The following is a 20,103-nucleotide window of genomic DNA, read 5'->3' as shown; positions in this document are numbered from 1 at the left end:
GTGCAATACTAACAGGTTACAGGAATTTTATTTTACCCACTTGGAAACAAGGACTTGAGCTCAAAGTGTCAAGATGGAACACTACCACTTCTTTTAACTGGGTCTACTGCACCAAGTTGCTGAGCCATACCCATCAGAGTACGATATGTAATCAGCAGTGGCTAGTAATGCATTTCTGCTTTAATCACCACAAATATTAGAAGTCCAACCAAAACATCAATTTAATCATAAACAGAGTTGCCATCTTTAAACACGCACATGCTCTCTGGCTCCACTACACATGTCTTAGCTGCAATACAAAGCAGCAGCTTGACCCCCCTGGACCCAGTGAAACAAAGTATAGACAATATATCCAAAATTTAAAACTTTTAGAAATAGTTAAAATGTGTAAGACTCTTCAATGAATCTCTCTCACTACATGCACGGCTTTCTCTCCCCTCAATAAGAATGTAAACTTGTCTCTCTTAACTATACCTAATGGATTATTAAAACAAGTCCTGTGAGATACATATCAGAAAAAGTATCCCTACTTGTCCAGCATTCAATACTTTTCATACTGAGGCTCTTATTAGGTCTGCTATGTGACCTTGGAAAGTCATTTAACCTCTCTGTGCCTCAGTTTTCTCACTTTCCAACCTCAAAGTGAACTCTAATTTGAATTACACATTTATTACTCCTATAATAAATTAATGTATATAAGTACCTTATGTTAAACACCAACAATCCCTATACTTTCATATCTCAAAGTCAGTGGCCTTATCCTTGCAAGAGAAAAACGTGAGGAATTTTTTGTCCTATAACTTTCTCTTAATTATAACATAATATATAAAAAATGCTTCTGTTTAAAACTTTTACGTCCTTAATTTTTAACAGATGGTTGTAAGTTTGATCCCATAATATATATAACAAAGCAAACAACAAAGATTGAGGTCTTTTAACACAGGGGGTAAAAAGAAGGAAACATTTACTTGCACTACTGCACATGTAATCAAAATCATTTCTCTTTTAAAATTTAGAGAACTATCTTTTCCTATGTGGCAGATAAGCCTAGAGATCAACAGGTAAGAAGTGAAAAAATACAGATAAAAAATTAACCAGAAAAAAATGTGTTTTAATTGGGAACAACAATTATGGTACGAGTCCTTCAAATTCCTGGATGCAGATTATGCTGTCCACAAGGTTCAGCTCTGGGGTTCTTCCATGTGCCTTTTAAATCCTCTTTTAAAGTCACACAGAGAAAGTCTTCTCTATCAAGTTTTAAATCTAATGCTCTATCAATAATACAATCCAATATATGCAGTAACATTTTACTTCCTCCAACTAAACTGGGTATAGTTGGTTTAGATGCGTGTTGGTCTGGAAGCAGAAAGATGAGAGAAACAACTCCTTCAGTCTCCGACATCCTTGTAATTCTATTGTATCTATGCAGTATCTTCTGAATTCCTCTGCCTATTCCCAAATACCTTTCAGGCAGGTCAGAAACACTGAGTCCTGTAAGGAAATGTGCATGGATCAAAGAGAAGAGGAGCCCTTCTCTTCCCTCTATTCAGCCCCCATAATCAGTTTTATGATTATATCCAGAAAACAAAATAGATTGACTCATTCTTAAACAGTTCCTCATCACAGGAAGCCCACACTACAGCCACAAAACGCATCCCTTTAAACCATCCCCAACCACCTACAGCAACACAAAGTTAAGACCAATTCCCACTGACCAAAAGCTACGTGTGCATTCATTCTGATCAGCCCCAGGATTTAGTGTGTGAAGCTCAGGGAATACAAAGTCACCTCCCCAAGCTATGAAACTTTTTTTTTTTCCCATCCCAAATATTCTCAATGAAAGTTCTCTTGTCAACCAAGAGGTGAGAGTTAAAAACGACAACAACAAAACACTAGCAGAGCGATCGGTTCCAGGACCACATCCCAGCTGTCTTTGCTCTCTGTTCTCAGTGGCTCAGATGCAGTTTCCCACTTTCCTTTCATCCTTCTCCCCTCAGCTCCCAAGATTCTCACTCAAGACAGCAACATTCACATTCTCAGACCGCTGGCAAAATAAAGGGAGAAACTGCCACTATCAAAGCAGCAAAAAGGGGGGAAATATTTCAGGATCAGGAGGGAACAAGAACCACGGTTTCCACTGCAACCGGCAGTGTAAGAGCCAGTCCTGTGTCATCAGGATATGGGGGGACGCCCGTATGGGGCATCAAAAAGATGTGCAGTGTGTGCACTTGGAGCTGGGGCAGGCTGAGACGATGGAGCAGAAAGTAGGAAAACCTGCGCTTTCCCTGCCTCCTTCTACTCTTCCCCCTCCAAGAGAGGAAGCTGAAGAAACTGGGGGAGGGGCGGGATGTGATCGTTCTCCTATTGGGGGTACACAAAATGGGCCTGAGAGTTCCTTCAGTCACTCACCCCCAGGGAGGAGGTCCCCAGAGGCAAGAGGAAACCCCTAAGTGTTACCCACCTCCGTTCAAAAAAAAAAAAAAAAGTAAGGGTGGGGGGATGATTAAATCCAGATGGAGAGCCCCTGAAAGCGCCCCCCCGGTCACTCATCCCCATTAGCCAGCGGAAGGGCCGGGATAAAGGGGATGGAGGGTCGGAGGGGTGGTCAGGGACAGGCCCCACCCCCCAACTTGGGAGGGAAGGGGACCCCGAGCTGCCCGCCGTCCCCTCCCTCCGCGCACCTCCCCCCAGGCCACCCCCACTTATTCCCCCGTCCTTTCCTCCCGGGCGCGCGGGGGCCGCGGGGGAGGCGGCGGCTCCTTCCTCCCCTCACCCACTCCGCCCCCGCCCCCACCCCACCCGCTCCCACCGCCCGCCGGCCGCGGGCCCGTTACCTGCTCGTCGAAGCGGCTGACCACGGCCTGGACCCATTCCACCGGCCTGTGCGCGGCCATGTCCGCCCCGCGGCTGGGGGGCGGCGGAGGCACGGGTCGGCCGGCGCCCAGGGCCGGGAGGAGGGCGGGGAGCGGGGGTTGAGGTGAGCGCAGAGGCGAGGAGAGGGGCTGAGGAGTGCGGGCGCCCAGCGTTCCCACGGGGGTGGGGATGGGGGGCCTGCGCCGAGCCGGGAGGGGGAGAGGGGAAGGGGGCGTCGGCGAGGAGGCTGGGGGGAGGGGGGCGGGGGAGGGGGACCCGGGGAGGGGAGGGGGCCTCTTGGTCGCTCTCCCCACTAGCGCCGTCTCCCCACAGCCATCACAGTCCGAGACGCCGCCATGACACCCCACCGGAAGTGGGATCCTTTCCACGGCCCGGGGAGAGGGAGAGCGAGCGAGCTCGAGATTGAGAGCGCGGCTGGGAAAGGGGAGGGGGAAGCGAGAGGGCAGGGGCCCTGCCGCGCATGCGCCCGCGCCGGCCGGTTTCATTAATGAAAAAGCGAGTCCTCCTGGAGGTGACGTCACCTAAGTCCTCAGGGCCGCGAGGCGCGCGTCCCTCCTCCCCGCCCGGCTCACCTAGACTCCGGCTCTGGGTTCCGCGGGCGAGAGTCCGAGCCGCCCCGGGAGCATCCGCTCCCATCCCCACCGCCACCTCGGGCTCCCCCTCCCCCGCAGGCCTCCGGGTTTGGATTGCTCCCCGGGTTGGAAGTTAGGGCGCCCCGGGGCTAGCGTTTCTCCCTGGCGCGCCGCTCTGTGCCGCTGCTTTTCTGGTGGAGGCTGTGCAGAGTCCCTCTCTGCCTTAAGTTCTCACAATACAAGGCACGCAATCCCAGGTTTTCAGGTCCTTCGTAGCTGCTATAGACTGCTGAGAAACAGGAAAAAGTAAGGCCAAGAGAGATTCAGTGATTTTTTTTTTTTTAGCGTTCTCTTAAATCCCAATGCTACTAGACCCAGTGGCAGTCAAAGTACTTAAATTCCGGAATCCCAGTCCAGACTTCCTCTGGTGAACTGATAGGCACCCAACTTAACAAAACTTTTGCACAGTTGATAATAGAAAGGTTCAGGTTTCACCGTCCTCCAAAAGCCTTGACGGGCTTTGCATACATTATTGATTCAACATATTCATCATCTCATTTAAATCTTTCAACGAGCCTTTCCAATAGGTATCATTACCCTCATCTAACTGATGAGGCTGGGTCACAAGAGGTTCGGTGATTTGCCCGAAGTCACAGAGTTGGTAGGTGGCAGAGGCGGGAAGCAAACCCGGGTGATTTGACCCCAAAGACAATGAAGACAGACTGTGGCTCTCCTGAAACAAAGGCATTCTGTATACCCCCAAGACCAAAGTTGAATGATTTCATGTGGAATTGGTTTATGCCAGTTTTCCAGGAAGAGGATTACATCTAAAACAATGGATGATCTATCTATATCCGACACGAACCTCGGAATGCGTTATTTTTAAGTTGATCTCCCTTAATAGCCTTTACTTAGGCTCATGTTAAAGTGAGTTTACACATTCTGAGCACAGACTAAATAACAGCCACTTAGGCCACATACAGGGATACTAACCAGGTGACAAGGCAGAGTGAAACCCAAAGTGTAATTTTACCACAGAAAATCCACAAAGCCAGCAGCGCATATATAGAGAAATATATCTGTGAGAGAAGTTTTCAATCTCTGCTGACTGGTGATTGTCCAAAACACATATTAAATTAATTAATATTTCATTTTGCTAGAACAAGAAGACAGAGTCTGGATAGTTCTTTAGTCCACTCTTTGAGGATGAATACTGAGTAAGTTCTTTTAGATGATGTCAGAAATGATGGTGACAATGTTGAAAAAAGGATGAATATTAAATGAATGTCTGTCTATGACTTTTCCAATTAGAACCCTTGCAAAAGTTCATAATCATCCCCCCAATAGTGCCCCAAAGCCTCTCTTTCAACGCTAAACTTCCAGACGTACAATCTTTCTTTCCTTTCCTCGTACTTCCTGTGAAAGTCCCTGGTTACTTTTTTGTTGCCATGACTTTTTGCCTGTCTGGTCCCCTCAGCTTCTTTGCTAGACTCAATGTGACTGCCCAAACTCCCTGCTCCCTTGCCTCCAGTGGCATCCTACGGCTGAGGTCTCTCTGAGCTTCTCTTTTCTCTCCTTCTCTGGTTCCACTGATTCCCCATTCCTCTCTAACTCTACGGTAAGACACCCAAACTTCAGACTGTGGCCCTCTGCTCTTCTTGCTTTCCTGAGGCCCAGCCAGCATGTCATTAATTCATCCTAACCTGCATTTGCCATCCTGTTGCCTCCTTTGAGTGTCAAGCTGCTCATTACACTTGGAGATCTAGACTTCTCTCCAACTTCCTCTCCAGTTAAATTCATTCAATTCTGCTAAACCAATATTTAGTACCCGAACGCTTATTATATACACCACGCATTGTATAGCAGGAATTCTAAACAAAAATGCCAAAGAAAGTACTGCATGAAAACTATGGTGCACTAAGGAACATATCCGCCCCCCCTCTTAAAGGAGCAGCTGTCACTCAACTCCAGTCAATTACCCCTGTGCAGGAATGTTGATACAGTGTTGCTAGATCTGGTCACTCAAGAGAAGCCAGAGATCTGAACTTACACATAAATTCTTCCAATTTTTACATAGTGGCAGCCAATTCACATTTTTTAAAACACTGTGCAGCCAAACAAAATACAGCTGCTATCTGAATTTAGCCCACGGAGCACCAGTTTGACTAGCTCTGGTCTCGTGGAAAGACATGGGCTTCAGAGTAGAGTAGAATTTGATTTGTGTCCTAACATCCCCCATTCTGCACTGTCCAAAGCGAGAGTCTTTAGGGGAACTATTGGTGTCTGGTATAGTTTTAAATGCATCTCTTTCACTCATCCTCTGGTGTTGGGTCAGGCAACAACGTCTGCCAATTTTTTCTTCAAGTGTCTTGTTCCAGTGGCATTCCCTCCATTCTATCCGCTCGCCCCCACCTCCAGCATACCAAGGAGCATAGGACTCCTCAGGACTGAGGCACCCGTTTCCCCGGGTGCTGGGAGTGTTAGTGGCCAGCACTGGTGGATGACTGGTAAATGACTGGCAGATGCAGGCCTCAGGGTGGGACCTTCCCAAAGGGCTCTCCCTGATCCAGAGCCCTGTGAAGGGATCAGCTCAGGTCTTTGCTGTGACTGCCTTTCGTTCAACTTCTCTTTCTGCTCAATCCTACTCCTTTCACTCCCACACAATGTTGATCCCAAGGGTATTACCTAATAAATTTCCCGCTTGCAAATCTCAATCTCAGAGTTGGTTTTCCAGAGAATCTGAATGAAACCAATTAGTCCCCTGAGTGTGGTCTGATCCAGTGGAGCTGAATCCCCCGCTGGCCAGCTGGCAGTGAGGCCCCCAGGTGAAGCCCTGATAGGCCCTGGCATGCTGGAGCAGTACAACTGTTAGAACTTTCACGGCAGTAATGGCATGGGTGGATAGGATGTGACACTGGAGCAAGAATGCACGGGAGATGCAATCTATCAGGCATTTTTAAAATATGGGGAAAATAGCAATTCAAGAACTATAGGATTGGATAACTATTGATAGAGTAAATCTACACTTTGGAGAAAGACAATGAGAAGTTGAGGGTGATTAGTCACCAATTGAAGGCTAAGGATGAAAGCTACAGTGCCTCCTTAGCAGCATATAAATGAAGGGGCGGGGGTGTTGGTTGGGATCAGAAAACGCTGAGGATTAGGCCCAGGACTTGATTATAAGAGTAGTAGAACTCCAAAAAGGTTGAAGTCTCAGTTCTGGCAAGTCTGTTACACCAAGGTCAGGACTGTGGTTGGGAAGAAGTGGGATCCTGACCTTTCGGATGGGGCATCTGGGTCAACACACTGAAAAACCTTAAAACTACACATCACCCTGAACACTCTGGGTTTGCAGAAGCGCCCCCACTCCCCTTCTTTGAAAATGAAGACATGTCTACCTTGCAGGACAACACATAACGCTCCTTAAGATCTACCTGCACCTTTCCTCCTGTCTCCCACTCCAATAACTAAGGTCAAGTTACAGAATAACTCCACTGAGGAAATGCTGGAACTGCCAAAGGAGGAGAGGCACTATACCCTAAAGGAACTAAAGGAGCTGGCTAACATATATATACCTGCAGGAGCTGGGAGTGTATGTATGCAAATGGGCCCCCAGTGTGCTGAACTGGGGAGGGAGGGAGAGTATATTGACATGAGCATGCTCCTATACTACAATATTGACATCCTGGCAAGGACCCCAGGAGATAGTGCTAACAGGTTGCTAGGATAGCTCTAGGAAGCTTGGAGAAAGCAATAGCCCACACTTGGCAAACTAGAAAGGCCAGAGCTGCCATGGCAGACAATAGACGGAAGCAAAAGACTCAGAGAAGGGGGCATACCAGAGTGGATATATTATGTCCATCCCACCTGCTGACTACACTCTGCCATTTATCACAAGCAATACGGAGTATGCTAGTGGAAGGACATTAGCATCACTCAGATGCTCAGTGTTGGTTCTCCTCTGTAGGCCAGGGCTGATGGTAGAAGATATTGTTAGAGAGCTAGGCTCTCTGATAGCAGTAGGCCTGATAGGATCTTGAAGAAATAGAGACCAAGTGGTAGCACTTACCCAGCAGAAGCGAGATTAAGCGGCATTGTTACGAGTGGCAAGATTCAAGTGGCAACCAAGGGGACATGACTCACAGAGAGCAAGGGAGATAGTTAATAGAACACTGTATGCCTAGAGGAGACTGAGATGGGCAGCCAAACAGGCTGCAATGTGTACACCTTTCAAAACTCAAGGATGGATGAGGAGGAGGCTGAGGGAACCTGCCCCAGTAAAAAGTCACAATCTTTTGCCAGGTTTCTGGACCTCAGCCAATTTTCAGACCCAGAACCTAATAACTAAAGAAGACTAGGTTCCTAGCAAGAATATATAATAATGAGTCCTCTGGTCCTTCCTAAATATAATTAGCATAGACATACTTGGCAGTTGGCAGAAGCCCCCCATTAGTTTCTTGGCCTGTAGGGTAAGAGCCGTCCTAGTGGGGAAGGGCAAGTGGATGCTTCCAAAATTACCCCGTCAGTGTAGCCAGGATTCTAAATTTCTGAAAACCTGAATTCCCTGGGAGAATGGCAGAGATTAGAGTGCATGTACAGGGTAGCCACTGTGGCAAGGATGGAGATTATACCTGGGTCCAACAGCATGGGCTCCCACTTACCAAGGCTGATCTAGCTACTGATGCCATCAAGTGCACAACTGCTAGCAAGAGAGACTGAACCTGAGTCCCTGCTATGGCACCATCATCCCTCAAGGAAACCAACCAGCCAGCTGATGGTGAGTTGACTTCTTCCACTCTGGAAGGAAAAGTAATTTGTCTTGACTGTTATAGACACACATTCTGGTTATGGGTTTGTTTTTCCTGCCCACAGAGTTTTGTTTTGTTTTTTAGCCAGCACCACTGTCTAAGGGCCTACAGAATATTTGATCCCCTGATACAGAATCCTACATAACGTAGCATTGGGCCAAAGAAACCTCTCTGCAGCAAAAGAGGTGTGTGCAGCAGTAAGCGCAAGACCATAATGTCAATTGGTCCTATATCATACCACAATAGCCAGAAACGGCTGGCCCAATAGGGCAATGGAGTGGCCCTTTGAAAGTATAACCGAGGACCAGCTTAAAGATGATACCCTGACAGGATGGGGCACCATCCTCCAGGACAAAGAATGCACCCTAACCAATGACCATGTATAGTGCTATGTCTCCAGTAGGTAGAATTCGTGGATCCAGGAGCTAAGAGGTAGAAGGAGTGGCCCTTCTTAACATCATCCCCAGTGATCCACCTGGGGAATTTGTGCTTCCCATCCCAACTCTGGGCTCTGCAGGTCTAGCAATCCCGGTTCCCAAAGGAGGAACACTTTCACCAGGGGGCACAGCAATAGCACCATTAAACCTTAAGTTATGGCTGCCTCCTAGCCACTTTGGGCTGCTTATACTAAGACACCAGCAAGCAGGGAAAGGAGTCACCATCTCTGCAGGGATGATTGAGCCTGACCATCAGGAAGCAGTCGAGCTGCTATTACACAACGAGGGGCAGAGAAGAATATGTTTGCTCATCCACAGGGGCATCTCTTGGTACTCCCTTGTTCAATTGTGATGGTAACTGGACAAGTGCAGCAGCCACATCTGAAAAGGGCATGGTGACTAGGGACTCGGACCCTCTCAGGGATATGGTTTTGGGTCATCCTACCATAACAGTCACTGAGAGTAGCAGAGATGCTAGCTTAGGGTCAGGAGAAGCTAGAAAGCATAAAGAAGAGTAGAGAATATGCATAGAAGCATAGAGAATTACGATCTTAAAATCAGTGACAGTGTCAAAAGCTGTGATTCATCCTACTAACCTTACTCTTGTAAGTTTCCCCAGGAAAAGAGACCAACCAGAACTTGTAGGAACTGTTTCTAGAACTTATTATATGAAGAAAGTAGATCTGAATGGTACAAGGGCTGGACAACAGTAGATGCCATGGTGTCCACTTCAGGACTGCAGCCCTCATTCCCCACCCACCCCTGCTGCTGGGAGTGTTAGTAGCTGATTGCTGTCTAAGATTCTTTCCAGAAATTACCGTCAGTTGAAGAGAATCACCTCACCCAAGGTCATACCCCCTGTCCATGAGAGCCCACTTCCAGTCTAGGGGACCTCTACTTCTGCAAAGGTCCAAAGGCCTGGCCCCTTTTCCTCAAGGTGGGACCACTCTGAAGGGCCTTCTCAGCTCCAAAGCTCCCTGTGGGATTGGCTGAAGCCTTTGTTGCAACTATGTCTTAGTTTGACTTTTCCTGCTGGCCAGACCTGCTTCCTTGCTCCCGTACATGTGTTAATCCCGAAGGTACTTCACAATGAGCTTCCTGTCTACAAATTTCCATCTCAGAGTCAGCTTTGACCTAAGACATCTGGGTTCAAATGACAGCTATGTGACCTTGGCAAGTTAATTCACCACTCTAAGCCTCACTGTCCACCTCTCTAAGTGGGACAATAATAAAAGTACCTGCTTCATAGGCTGTCATGAGAGTTCAATAAAATAATACTTATAAGGGGCTTGGCGCAGCGCCTGGCATCCAGCAGGTGTTTCTCAGTTGGAGAAAGAAACATCCAAAAAGCTGGAATAGAAAAGATCCAGTTGGCTCCTGAAAGAAAAAAGAGAACAACAGTGGAAAGAGAGGGGGAGAAGGAAGGGGGCGCTACATGTGTGCCTGTGTGTGAGAGGATGCTCAGGGATCACTGGGTGGAGAGAAACACCATACACACTGCCATCTGCCCAGCCATCATTCTTCCCTTTCTCCCCCAATCTTATTCTGAGGGAACAATGTGCCCTCTTTAAAAAAATAAACAAACCAAAACCTTTCCTTTCCAGACTCTCTTTCTGCTACAGGTGGCCAATTGACCCAATTCTGCTCATGAGATATAAGCAGAACTCTACTGGGTGGGGTTTCCGAAAAACTATCGTTTGACTGATTTAAAAAAAAAAAAAAACAGACTCAATTGGCTTGCATGAAGCTTTGTCACTTGCTTTTCATTCTTCTCCTTCTTTCCACTGAGAACGCAGATTCAAAGCCCCGAGGTGAAGCAGCCATTTTGCAAGAGATGGAAACTAAAGGGAGGCCAGGTCCCCGACACTTCCTCCAGCAGCAACACAGGCCCTGAACTGCCTGCCCCTGGAGTTCTGGTTACATGAGGAAAATGAAAGCTCCGTTTGGTTAAGCATGTGGGTACAGGCTTCAGTTACATGCAGCTGAATGCAACCCTAACGGACACCAGTGCATAGTGAGAAATGGACAGAGGGAGGGGCATAAGCTGCTGTTGAATGGACAGCTGGAGGCATGGAATGGGAGGTGACTTTCCAAAGCGTTACTGTGGATTGTAATTTGAATAATGGACATAGGAATTACCTTCATTTTGGTTGTGAGGTTCTTTCTCTGAGTACAATATGTATACTGGGCCATATAAGGCCTAGGACTTATTTGGGTTATTTATCATTACATAAGTATGTCATCAGGAGTAGTAGTAGTATCAGTAGAATTATTGTAACAAAACACTGTAACAGGAACACAGGAGAAATGAGAGATAGAAATGGACTCTATCATGACTTCACTCTTTTTATCTGGACCTAAAACAATTTTTCTCCTGTCTATCCTTTAAAGCTCACCTTAGCCAGACAGAGACAAATACCATATGGTATCACTTATATGTGGAATCTAAAAAAAGAAAAAACTGGCCAGCCCCATGGCCTAATGGTTAAGTTTGGTGCGCTACACTTTGGCAGCCCAGGTTCAGTTCCTTGGCACGGACTTACATGACTCATTGGCAGCCATGTTGTGGTGGCAACCCACATACAAAATAGAGGAAGATTGGCACAGATTTTAGCTTAGGGCAAATCTTCCTTAAGCAGAAAGAGAAAGATTGGTAACGGATGTTAGCTCAGGGCAAATCTTCCTCAGCCAAAAAAAAAAAAAAAAATTGAACTCATAGAGTAGAATAGTAGCTGCCAGGGGCTGGGGCATGGAGGAAGTGGGGAGATGTTGGTCAAAATGTACAAACTCTCACTTATAGGATGAGTGAGTTCTGAGGATCTAATGTACAGCATGGTGACCATAGTTAATAATACTGTATTGTATACTTGAAATTTGCTAAGAGAATAGATCTTACGCATTCTCACCAAAGGAAAAAAAAAAGGTAACTGTGAGGTGATGGATATGTTAGTTAACTTGATTGTGGCAATCATTTCACAATGTATATGTATATCAAATGACCCCATTGTACACTTTAAATAAGTTACAATTTTATTTGTCAATTATACCTCAATAAAGCTGGGGGTTGGGGGGAGCCTACCTCCTCTTCCCATGGCTGAACTTGCCCTGGCCACTCCAGTCCTTCTCCCCTGACCTTCGAAGCACTCATAGTCGTCTTGTCTTCCCCTTAGGTATGCAAGGCTTCTAGCTCCTAACAAAACCAAACCACAGGAGAACCATAATAAATTTGTTTTGAACGATTAATCAAAGGGGAGCAGCTGGAAACAATTAATTACTGACTAATTGTCATCAACTGCCTAGGTAACAAAAGCTACTATGAGGAGCTCATCCTCTCTGAGTGTTTTGGTCTGGCCGTTAAAAGGTGAGTTACAAACAGCTGAGAAGGAAACGTTTCTCCTTCAGTCTTCAGTAATGTAGTCCCCCAAACTTTAGTTTCAGAGAATTCTGCTTCTGTCATTCATTTCTCTCTTCATTCACGAATGTCTATTACAGCGAAATGTTCGACGGGACTTGTAATAGAAGATTCAATTCTAGCTCTGAAGAAGTGTAGTTATGAAAAAGACGGATCTCTACATAACAGTCATAACAGAATAATAGAAGCCTCCTTTCGAGAAGTGCTTATGTCAGGCACTGTGCTCTGCATTTATATACAATATTGTTTTTAAAGTCCATACAAACGTATGAGGCGGCTATTACCAGCCCCATTTTAAAAATAAGGAAACAAGCTCAAAATGATTTAATATATTCAGGTCACCCAGGTGGTCCACATTCTTAACCATCATATGACATTGTTCAGAGACGGTTTCTTGGGACACTCCTTTCTCCAAATATTCCACAGTCAGATGAGTTTGAGAAATACTATGCACTCTCTAGCTTCTTATTGCAATTCATAGTGTCATTTTGCATTACAGTATAATAGTTGAGGCCAGTGGTACCCAAACTTTTTTTTTTTTAAGATTGGCACCTGAGCTAACATCTGTTGCCAATCTTCTTTTTTTTTCTTTTCTTCTTCTCCCCAAAGCCCCCCCAGTACATAGTTGTATATTCTAGTTGTGGGTCCTCCTGGTTGTGCTATGTGGAACACTGCCTCAGCGTGGCCTGATGAGCCGCGCCATGTCCGCACCCAGGATCTGAACTGCTGAAACCCTGGGCCACTGAAGCGGAGTATGCGACCTTAACTACTCCACCACAGGGCCGGCTCCCCCAAACTTTTTCGAAGGCACATTCCTATTAGTAAAAAAATTCAAGCACTCCTGCCCAGTACAGGTTTATTTATTTACTTGAACATTCTACACATTCTAAACTATTCTTAATTTTATTTTATTTAATAATATATTACTTTTGTTCTTATTATTTGTTCTTTTATTCTTGTCTAATATTAGCCATATTTTAATGGTATGCAATATATTATAAAACATATAAAATATTGTTAATGTTGTTTATAATATTTTTATTAAAAATATTGCGATTGGATTTGTTTTATTATTTCCCAGCATCTTGATTTATTGATCTTTTAAAGCTCTGATTCTAAAGTCCAGTTTATTTTGTTACTTTTCAATGGCTACCATAACTAAAAAGTTCCCTCTAAAATATTATATGTATATATATACACGCATAGACATACAAACATATATATACACAAATACACGTACACTACACATATGTATATGTGTGTATGTATAACTGAAGTTGTCATTGGCTGTGCTTACTATGTAATGATATTAATTTTTCAGCCCTATTCACTGATTCCACCAGGGTGCTACTGCTCTTATAATGCAATGAGTGTATTTCCATTTTCCCTGAGGCCAACTGGTTGTTTCTCTAAAGTAACAAATTGGTTCAAAACCCACTGAAGCATTTCCTTCTAAACTTAAGTGGGTTACAAATTTTTATTTCCAAGTTTTAAAAGTGTGCAGATATGAGAGTTTTTAGAGGTACACACTTTTGTTTTTAGCAACAAATCACATAGCTATGAAATATTTAAAGGTCGTTTTCAAAATGCCCTCTCCATGGCATATTTCTTTAGAAAAGGAATTAGTCACTCTCTTGATCATTGTCAAATAACACCTTTATCTTACAGGTCACAATGTGTGTGTGTGTGTGTGTGTGTGTGTTAATATTTAGAGTACTGCTGACAGCCTCTGGCCTTCACAGAAAAGTTCAGCAAATTTAGTTTATTTGAATCTAGATAACGTAACCTATAGATCCACTTAATTAGGCACAGGTAAACTGCACAATGGTGAAAGTGGATAAATGAATGAGGGCATCACTGACAATGCCTCTAGGCTGAGGACTCCACTCCTACAGAAGTGAGAGCAACGCAAGAAAAGATAGACATGACGAAGAATTGGCTACCTCCCCTCCTTTCTCTGACCATATCCTCCCTCCAAAACTGAGTTGTTAACAAGAGAACAGCCAACCAGGAGCTCCTCATGGGGTAAGAAAGAGAGCAGCCATGATTAAAAGGTAACTCCTGGGGGCCAGCCCGGTGGCGCAGTGTTAAGTTCGCACGTTCTGCTTCAGTGGCCAGGGGTTCGCAGGTTCGGATCCCGGGTGCTGACATGACACCACTTGTCAAGCCATGCTGTGGTAGGTGTCCCACATATAAAGTAGAGGAAGATGGGCACGGATGTCAGCTCAAGGCCAGTCTTCCCCAGCAAAAAGAGGAGGATTGGCAGCAGATGTTATGTTAGCTCAGGGCTGATCTTCCTCAAAAAAAAAAAAGAAAAGGTAACTCCTGGTACTGGCATAAGGACAGATTTATAGAGCAATGCAATAGAATTGAGAATTCAAAATAAACCTTCACACTTGATTGTCAATAAGGATGCTAAGACATTCCAACGGGGAAAAAAATAGTCCTTTCAACAAATGGTGCTGGGACAACTGGATAGCCACATGCAAATGAGTAAAGTTGGATCCGTATCTCACACTCTATGCAAAAATTAACTAAAAATGGATCAAAGACCTAAATATAAGAGTTAAAACTTTAGAACTCCCAGATCAAAACAAAGGAGTAAATCTCCATGACCTTAGACTAGGCAATGATTTCTTAGATATGACACCAAAGCAAAGCAATTAAAGTAAAAAATAGATAATTGGACTTCATCAAAATTAAAAAACAAAAAACGTTTGTCTTTCAAAGGACACCATCAACCCACACATCTATGGACAGCTAATTTTCCACAAGGGAGCCAAGAACACACAATGGAGAAAGGAAAGTCTCTTCAGTGAATTGTTGGGAAAACTGGACAGCCACATGCAAAAGAGTGAAAGTAGACTGTTATCTTGCACCATACACAAAAATTTTAACTCAAAATGGATTAAAGACTTCAATGTAAGACCTGAAACCATAAAACTTCTAGAAGAAAACATAGGTAGTATGCTTTTCAACATTGGTCTTAGCAGCACATTTTCAAGCACCATCTCTGACCAGGCAAGGGAAACAATAGAAAAAATAAGCAAATGAGACTACATCAAACTAAAAAGCTTCTGCAGAGCAAAGAAAACCATCAACAAAATGAAGACAAGCTAACAAGCTCACAATTGAGAGAAGATATTTGCAAACCTTATATCTGATAAGGGGTTAACATCCAAAATATATAAAGCACTCATACATTTCAACAACAAAAAAACTAAAAACCCAATTAAAAATGGAGGAAAGATCTGAACAGAAATTTTTCCAAAGGTATACAGATGACCAACAGGCATGTGAAAAGATGTTCAACATCACCAATTATTAGGGAAATGCAAATCAAAATTACAATGAGATATCACCTCATGCCTTTCAGAATGGCTATAATTCACAAGACAAGAAATAAGTGTTGGAGAGGATGTGGAGAAAAGGGAACCCTCATACACTGCTGGTGAGAGTGCAAACTGGTGCAGCCACTATGGAAAACAGTAAGGAGATTCCTCAAAAAATTAATAATAGAAATATCATATGATCCAGCTATTCCATTGCTGGGTATTTATCCAAAGAACCTGAAAACATGAATGCATAAAGATGTATGCACCCCTATGTTCGTTGGGGCATTATTCACAATAGCTAAGACTTGGAAGCAACCTAGGTGCCCATTAAGGGATGAATGGATAAGGCAGATGTGGTATATATACACAATGGAATACTACTCAGCTGTAAAAAAAAATGAAATCTTGCCATTTGTGGCAACGTGGACAGACTTTAAGGGTATTATGGTAAGAAAAATAAGTCAGAGGGAGAAAGTCAAATACCGTATGATCTCACTCATAAATGGAAGGTAAAAACAACAATGAACAAACGCACAGAGACAGAGATTGGATTGGTGGTTACCAGAGGGGAAGGGAGGAAGGATGCGGGTGAAAGGGGTGATTAGGCACATGTGTATGGTGATGGATGGTAATTAGTCTTTGGGTTGTGAACATGATACAATCTACACAGGAAATATAATGATGTACCCCTGAAATTTATATAACGTTATAAACCAATGTTACCTCAACTAAAAAAATACAAAGGACACCGTCAAGAAAGTGAAATGACAACCCACAGAATGGGAGAAAACATTTGCAAATCTTCTATGTGATAAGGGACTCGAATCTAGACTATATAAAGAACTCTTACAAGTCAACAATAACAACAAAACCACCCAATTAAAAAATGGGCCAAGGATCTGAATAACCATTTCTCCAAAGAAGATATGCTAATGACTAATAACCACTAAAAAAGATGCTCAACATTTTTCAGGCCATCAGAGAAGTCCAAGGCAAAACCACAATGAAGTATCACTTCATACCTCATAGGATGGCTATAACATGAAAGACAGATACTAATGTTGGCAAGGATAAGGAGAAATTGAAACCCCCATACACTGCTGGTAGGAATGTAAAATGGGGAATCCACTTGGGAAAACATTTTGGCAGTTCTTCAAAAGATTAAACATAGAGCTATCATATGACCCAGCAATTCCACTCCTGGGTATATACCCAAGAAAAATGAAAAAACATACGTGCATGTAAGATTTGTACAGGAATGTTTATAGCAACGTTATTCCTAACAGCCTCAAACTGGAAACAACCCAAAGATTCATGAACTGAGGAATGAATAAACAAAATGTGGTATTTTCATACCACAGAATAGCATTCAGTCATAAAAAGGAAGGAAGTACTGACACATGCTACAATATGGATGAACCTTGAAAACATGATGCTAAGTGAAAGAAGTCAGTCACAACATAGTACATATCGTATGATTCCATTTATATGAAATGTTCATAAAAAGCAAATCCAGAAACATAAAGTAGATTAGGGATTGCTTAAGGCAGGTCGGGGGTGTTGGGGAGAAAGGAGGAGTGACTGCTAATGGGTGTGAAGTTTCATTTTGAGGCGATGAAAATGTCCTAAGATTGATTGTGGTGACGGTTGCACAACTCTGTGAATATACTAAAAAACATCCCGTTGTATACTTTAAATGGATGAATTCTGTGGTTAGTGAACTACATCGCAATAAAGCTGTTATTTCTTTTCAGTAACTCTCCATTGTTCTGATAGGCAAAATTCGAAAGATACTAAACCCTCCTGTGCATCATAAGGGGACCTAGGGATTTCAAGGGGAAAAGGAAGCATCTTGTTAGTGAAGGAAAAGTTTCCTCCTTGATTAATGACTACTTTGGGAGATATTCTTGTATCTGATCTAACAACTTCCAAAGATACTGACACAGCCATGTCTACTGCAGCTCACATTATGCTGCAGCTCAGTTGAAGGAAAGAGCAAAAAGGTCATCTGACACAGAGGACCCGCAGCCATCCTCAGCCGCAGGCCCTTGGAAGCCGGGGTCCCTCCTACCTCTGCGAGGTGTGCAGGTTGTGGTTGTCCAAGCATGGCCGATAGCCCTGCTGAGTTCCCAGTCAGACTGAAGAATTGCCTGGAGAGAGAAGGGGGATGGAGTAGATCCTTCCCCGTGGTTTCCAGTCAAGTGAAGAGGTTTTCCAAGGGTCGGACTTGTAGTTGAAGATGCTTGAGAGAGTGGGACACCCGGGGCTGGACCTTAGGAGAACCTCTGCTCTCTCTTCGTGAAGCCCTAACCCTGTGCTACTTTCCCTCCTGACTCTGGGAGAACCAAATGCCCCGAGAGCTTTAACCTGTCCTCTGTTAAATTTCAGTTCCCTTTCCAATGGGCCCAACACACCAGTAAAGCAAGTTTATTCGATCTGCGCAGTCTGCGGCAGTTGTGACGAAGAGGAAGACCTGCCCCCTCTCCCACTCCCCAGTGAGGACTTGAAGAGAAGATCAGACTCTTCTCCTGTCAAGCGGACTAGAGTAAACCTGGAGTTGGAGGCAGCAGACTGCTGTGGAGCAAGCTGTGGTCCTCAGCATAGCTGGGAGCAGCGGGAAACAAGCCCATGACCATAAGAAGTGCTCATAAGTAAACACCTTCAAGGTACATAAGGCCAAGCTTTCCATTTATCCCCCTGTGTTAGAAGAAGCTGACCTCTGAAGGGCATGTGAATATTTGGGTCAGAAAACACAAAATAAGGCTACAGAGCACCTAGGAGGCCAGGTTGGCTGGAGTACAGTCTAGGAGAGTAGAAGGTAGAGCTGTGCATGCGGCCATTCTGGGCAAAGCCCTGGAGGCCTGGCTGAGAGACTAGAACTCACTGCTCGTTGCCCCAACATACAAAAGATGGTTGTTACCCAAGTACAAAGCCACAGCTACGTCCTTAAGCTGGGATCTCAGAAAAGAATACATTCCTTATCTTCTGTAGAAATTGAAGACAAAAGTTCATCTTTGGCTCCAATTATATTATTCCAAATGTGTCAATAATTTTGTACCTGTCAGGTTCTTGGTTGCATCAGAAGCCACCTGCTGTTTACCTAAACAGAAAGGGAGTGTACTAGAAGGATATTGCTGGCTCACAGAATGGGCGGAGAGGCTGAGTGACCGGCCCCAGCAAACAGGCAGGAACCAACAGAGGTGAGTCAGCAGGAAACAAGCCAAAGATGTGACACAGGAACATTACTCACGGCCACGGCCACTGGCCAGTCAGCTCCACAGGCACTGCTCGAGTGCTCTCTAAGGGATCCTGTGTCTTTGCATTGTCACTCTCTCCATAATCATCATTCCCAGCTGAAGCATCCTATAGGCTGAGCCAGGAGGCAGGACAGGGACGTCTGGCCTCTCTCTGCTTCTGGAGGCGGGGACCTTCCCATCAAGAACTTCCAAAAGGAGAATCCCCCCTAAATAGGAACAAGACTGAGGTGCTGCCTAGCCAAAAAACCCCAAAAGCCCAGCAAATAATCACAATTTAGAAATATCTGGAAAGAGGATTAACTTGTCCATCTCCTTCACTTTTCATCCATAGACCTGGGAGGTTTTTAAGGACATATTTAATTTCCAGATTATTCAATTTGTTTTATACAGTCCTTTGGGAGGCTGTTTAGGAGAGTGAGTTAAGTATGTGGCTTGAACTCAGACCAGACCTGGGTTTGAAGGCCAGGTCTGCCATTTCCTAGCTGTGTGGCCATGAGTAAGCAAATTAGCCTCTCTGAGCCTATGCTTTTCTGCAAAATGGAGTCATTATAGTACCAGCCTCACAGCTTTGAACTAAGAGGTTTAAGTGAGAAAATTCTTGTGACGATCTTACCAGTCCTTCGCACCTGGGAAACAGTAAGTATCAGCTATTGTCATTTTATGACCCATCCTAAGGTATGAGAAATTAACTTGGTCACTTTGGGCCACACATCTTGGGGGTTCTGGCCTGACTTTAAGTCCAGGCAGCTAGAGCAGCAAAGAGTAGAAGGATATCCAGATGTGCACTGACATATACTTGGGTTTCCCCCTCTTTCCTCTTATTGTTTAAGGCCATGGGCCTTGGTGCTGGAGATTTCAATTTGAATCTGGACCTGCCAGATAATTGCTGGCCACCTCAACTCAGTTATTTAACTCTCTCCAATCCTCTGTTTTCCTCATTGCAAAACGAGAGTAACGATATCTACCACGTAGCACTGCTGGCAGAGGTAGTAGAAACAACTCATGTAAGGTGCTTATCACAGGGCCTCATAGACGAGAAGAGTCCTCACCATCATTTATTGTTCCTGTGGGCTAGGACAGAAGTAGCACCTCCTGAGAAGGTTCACTTCCTTCTCTAACACTCACCGCATGTGAGTTTCTCTCTTTGATGCTTAAGTCATCTGGGATTTTGGGGACTTCTACAAAAAAAATTTTTTTTAATCGTCTTTCTCCTGCCCAGTTTTATTGACATATAATTGACATGCAGCTCCATATAAGTTTAAGGTATACCGCATAATGACTTATTATATATTGTGGAATGATGACCACGATAAATTTAGTTAACATCCATCATCTCATACACTTACAAAAAATTTTTTTTTACTCCTTTGCTAAATGCTGAGGTAGCCACTTCTGAAGAAAATGGCTT

The 20,103-nt window shown here is 44.3% G+C and overlaps 1 protein-coding gene across 3 annotated transcripts in view; it reads right to left on the bottom strand.

The window, feature by feature from the left end:
• NF1 (neurofibromin 1) overlaps positions 1–3,286 on the bottom strand; it is a 240,837-nt gene extending 237,551 nt beyond the window's left edge. For all 3 annotated transcript variants that reach the window (XM_046677878.1, XM_046677879.1, XM_046677880.1), the window contains exon 1: positions 2,835–3,286. In XM_046677878.1, the coding sequence (XP_046533834.1) occupies positions 2,835–2,894 (60 nt within the window). In that variant the 5' untranslated portion in view covers positions 2,895–3,286. The remainder of the gene's footprint in view (positions 1–2,834) is intronic.
• Between the last annotated feature and the right edge of the window lie 16,817 nt (positions 3,287–20,103).

This window comes from Equus quagga, chromosome 11, assembly GCF_021613505.1.
Source record: "Equus quagga isolate Etosha38 chromosome 11, UCLA_HA_Equagga_1.0, whole genome shotgun sequence".
NCBI classification, from domain to species: Eukaryota; Metazoa; Chordata; class Mammalia; order Perissodactyla; family Equidae; genus Equus; species Equus quagga.
This window is presented reverse-complemented; position numbering and strand designations above follow the sequence as displayed.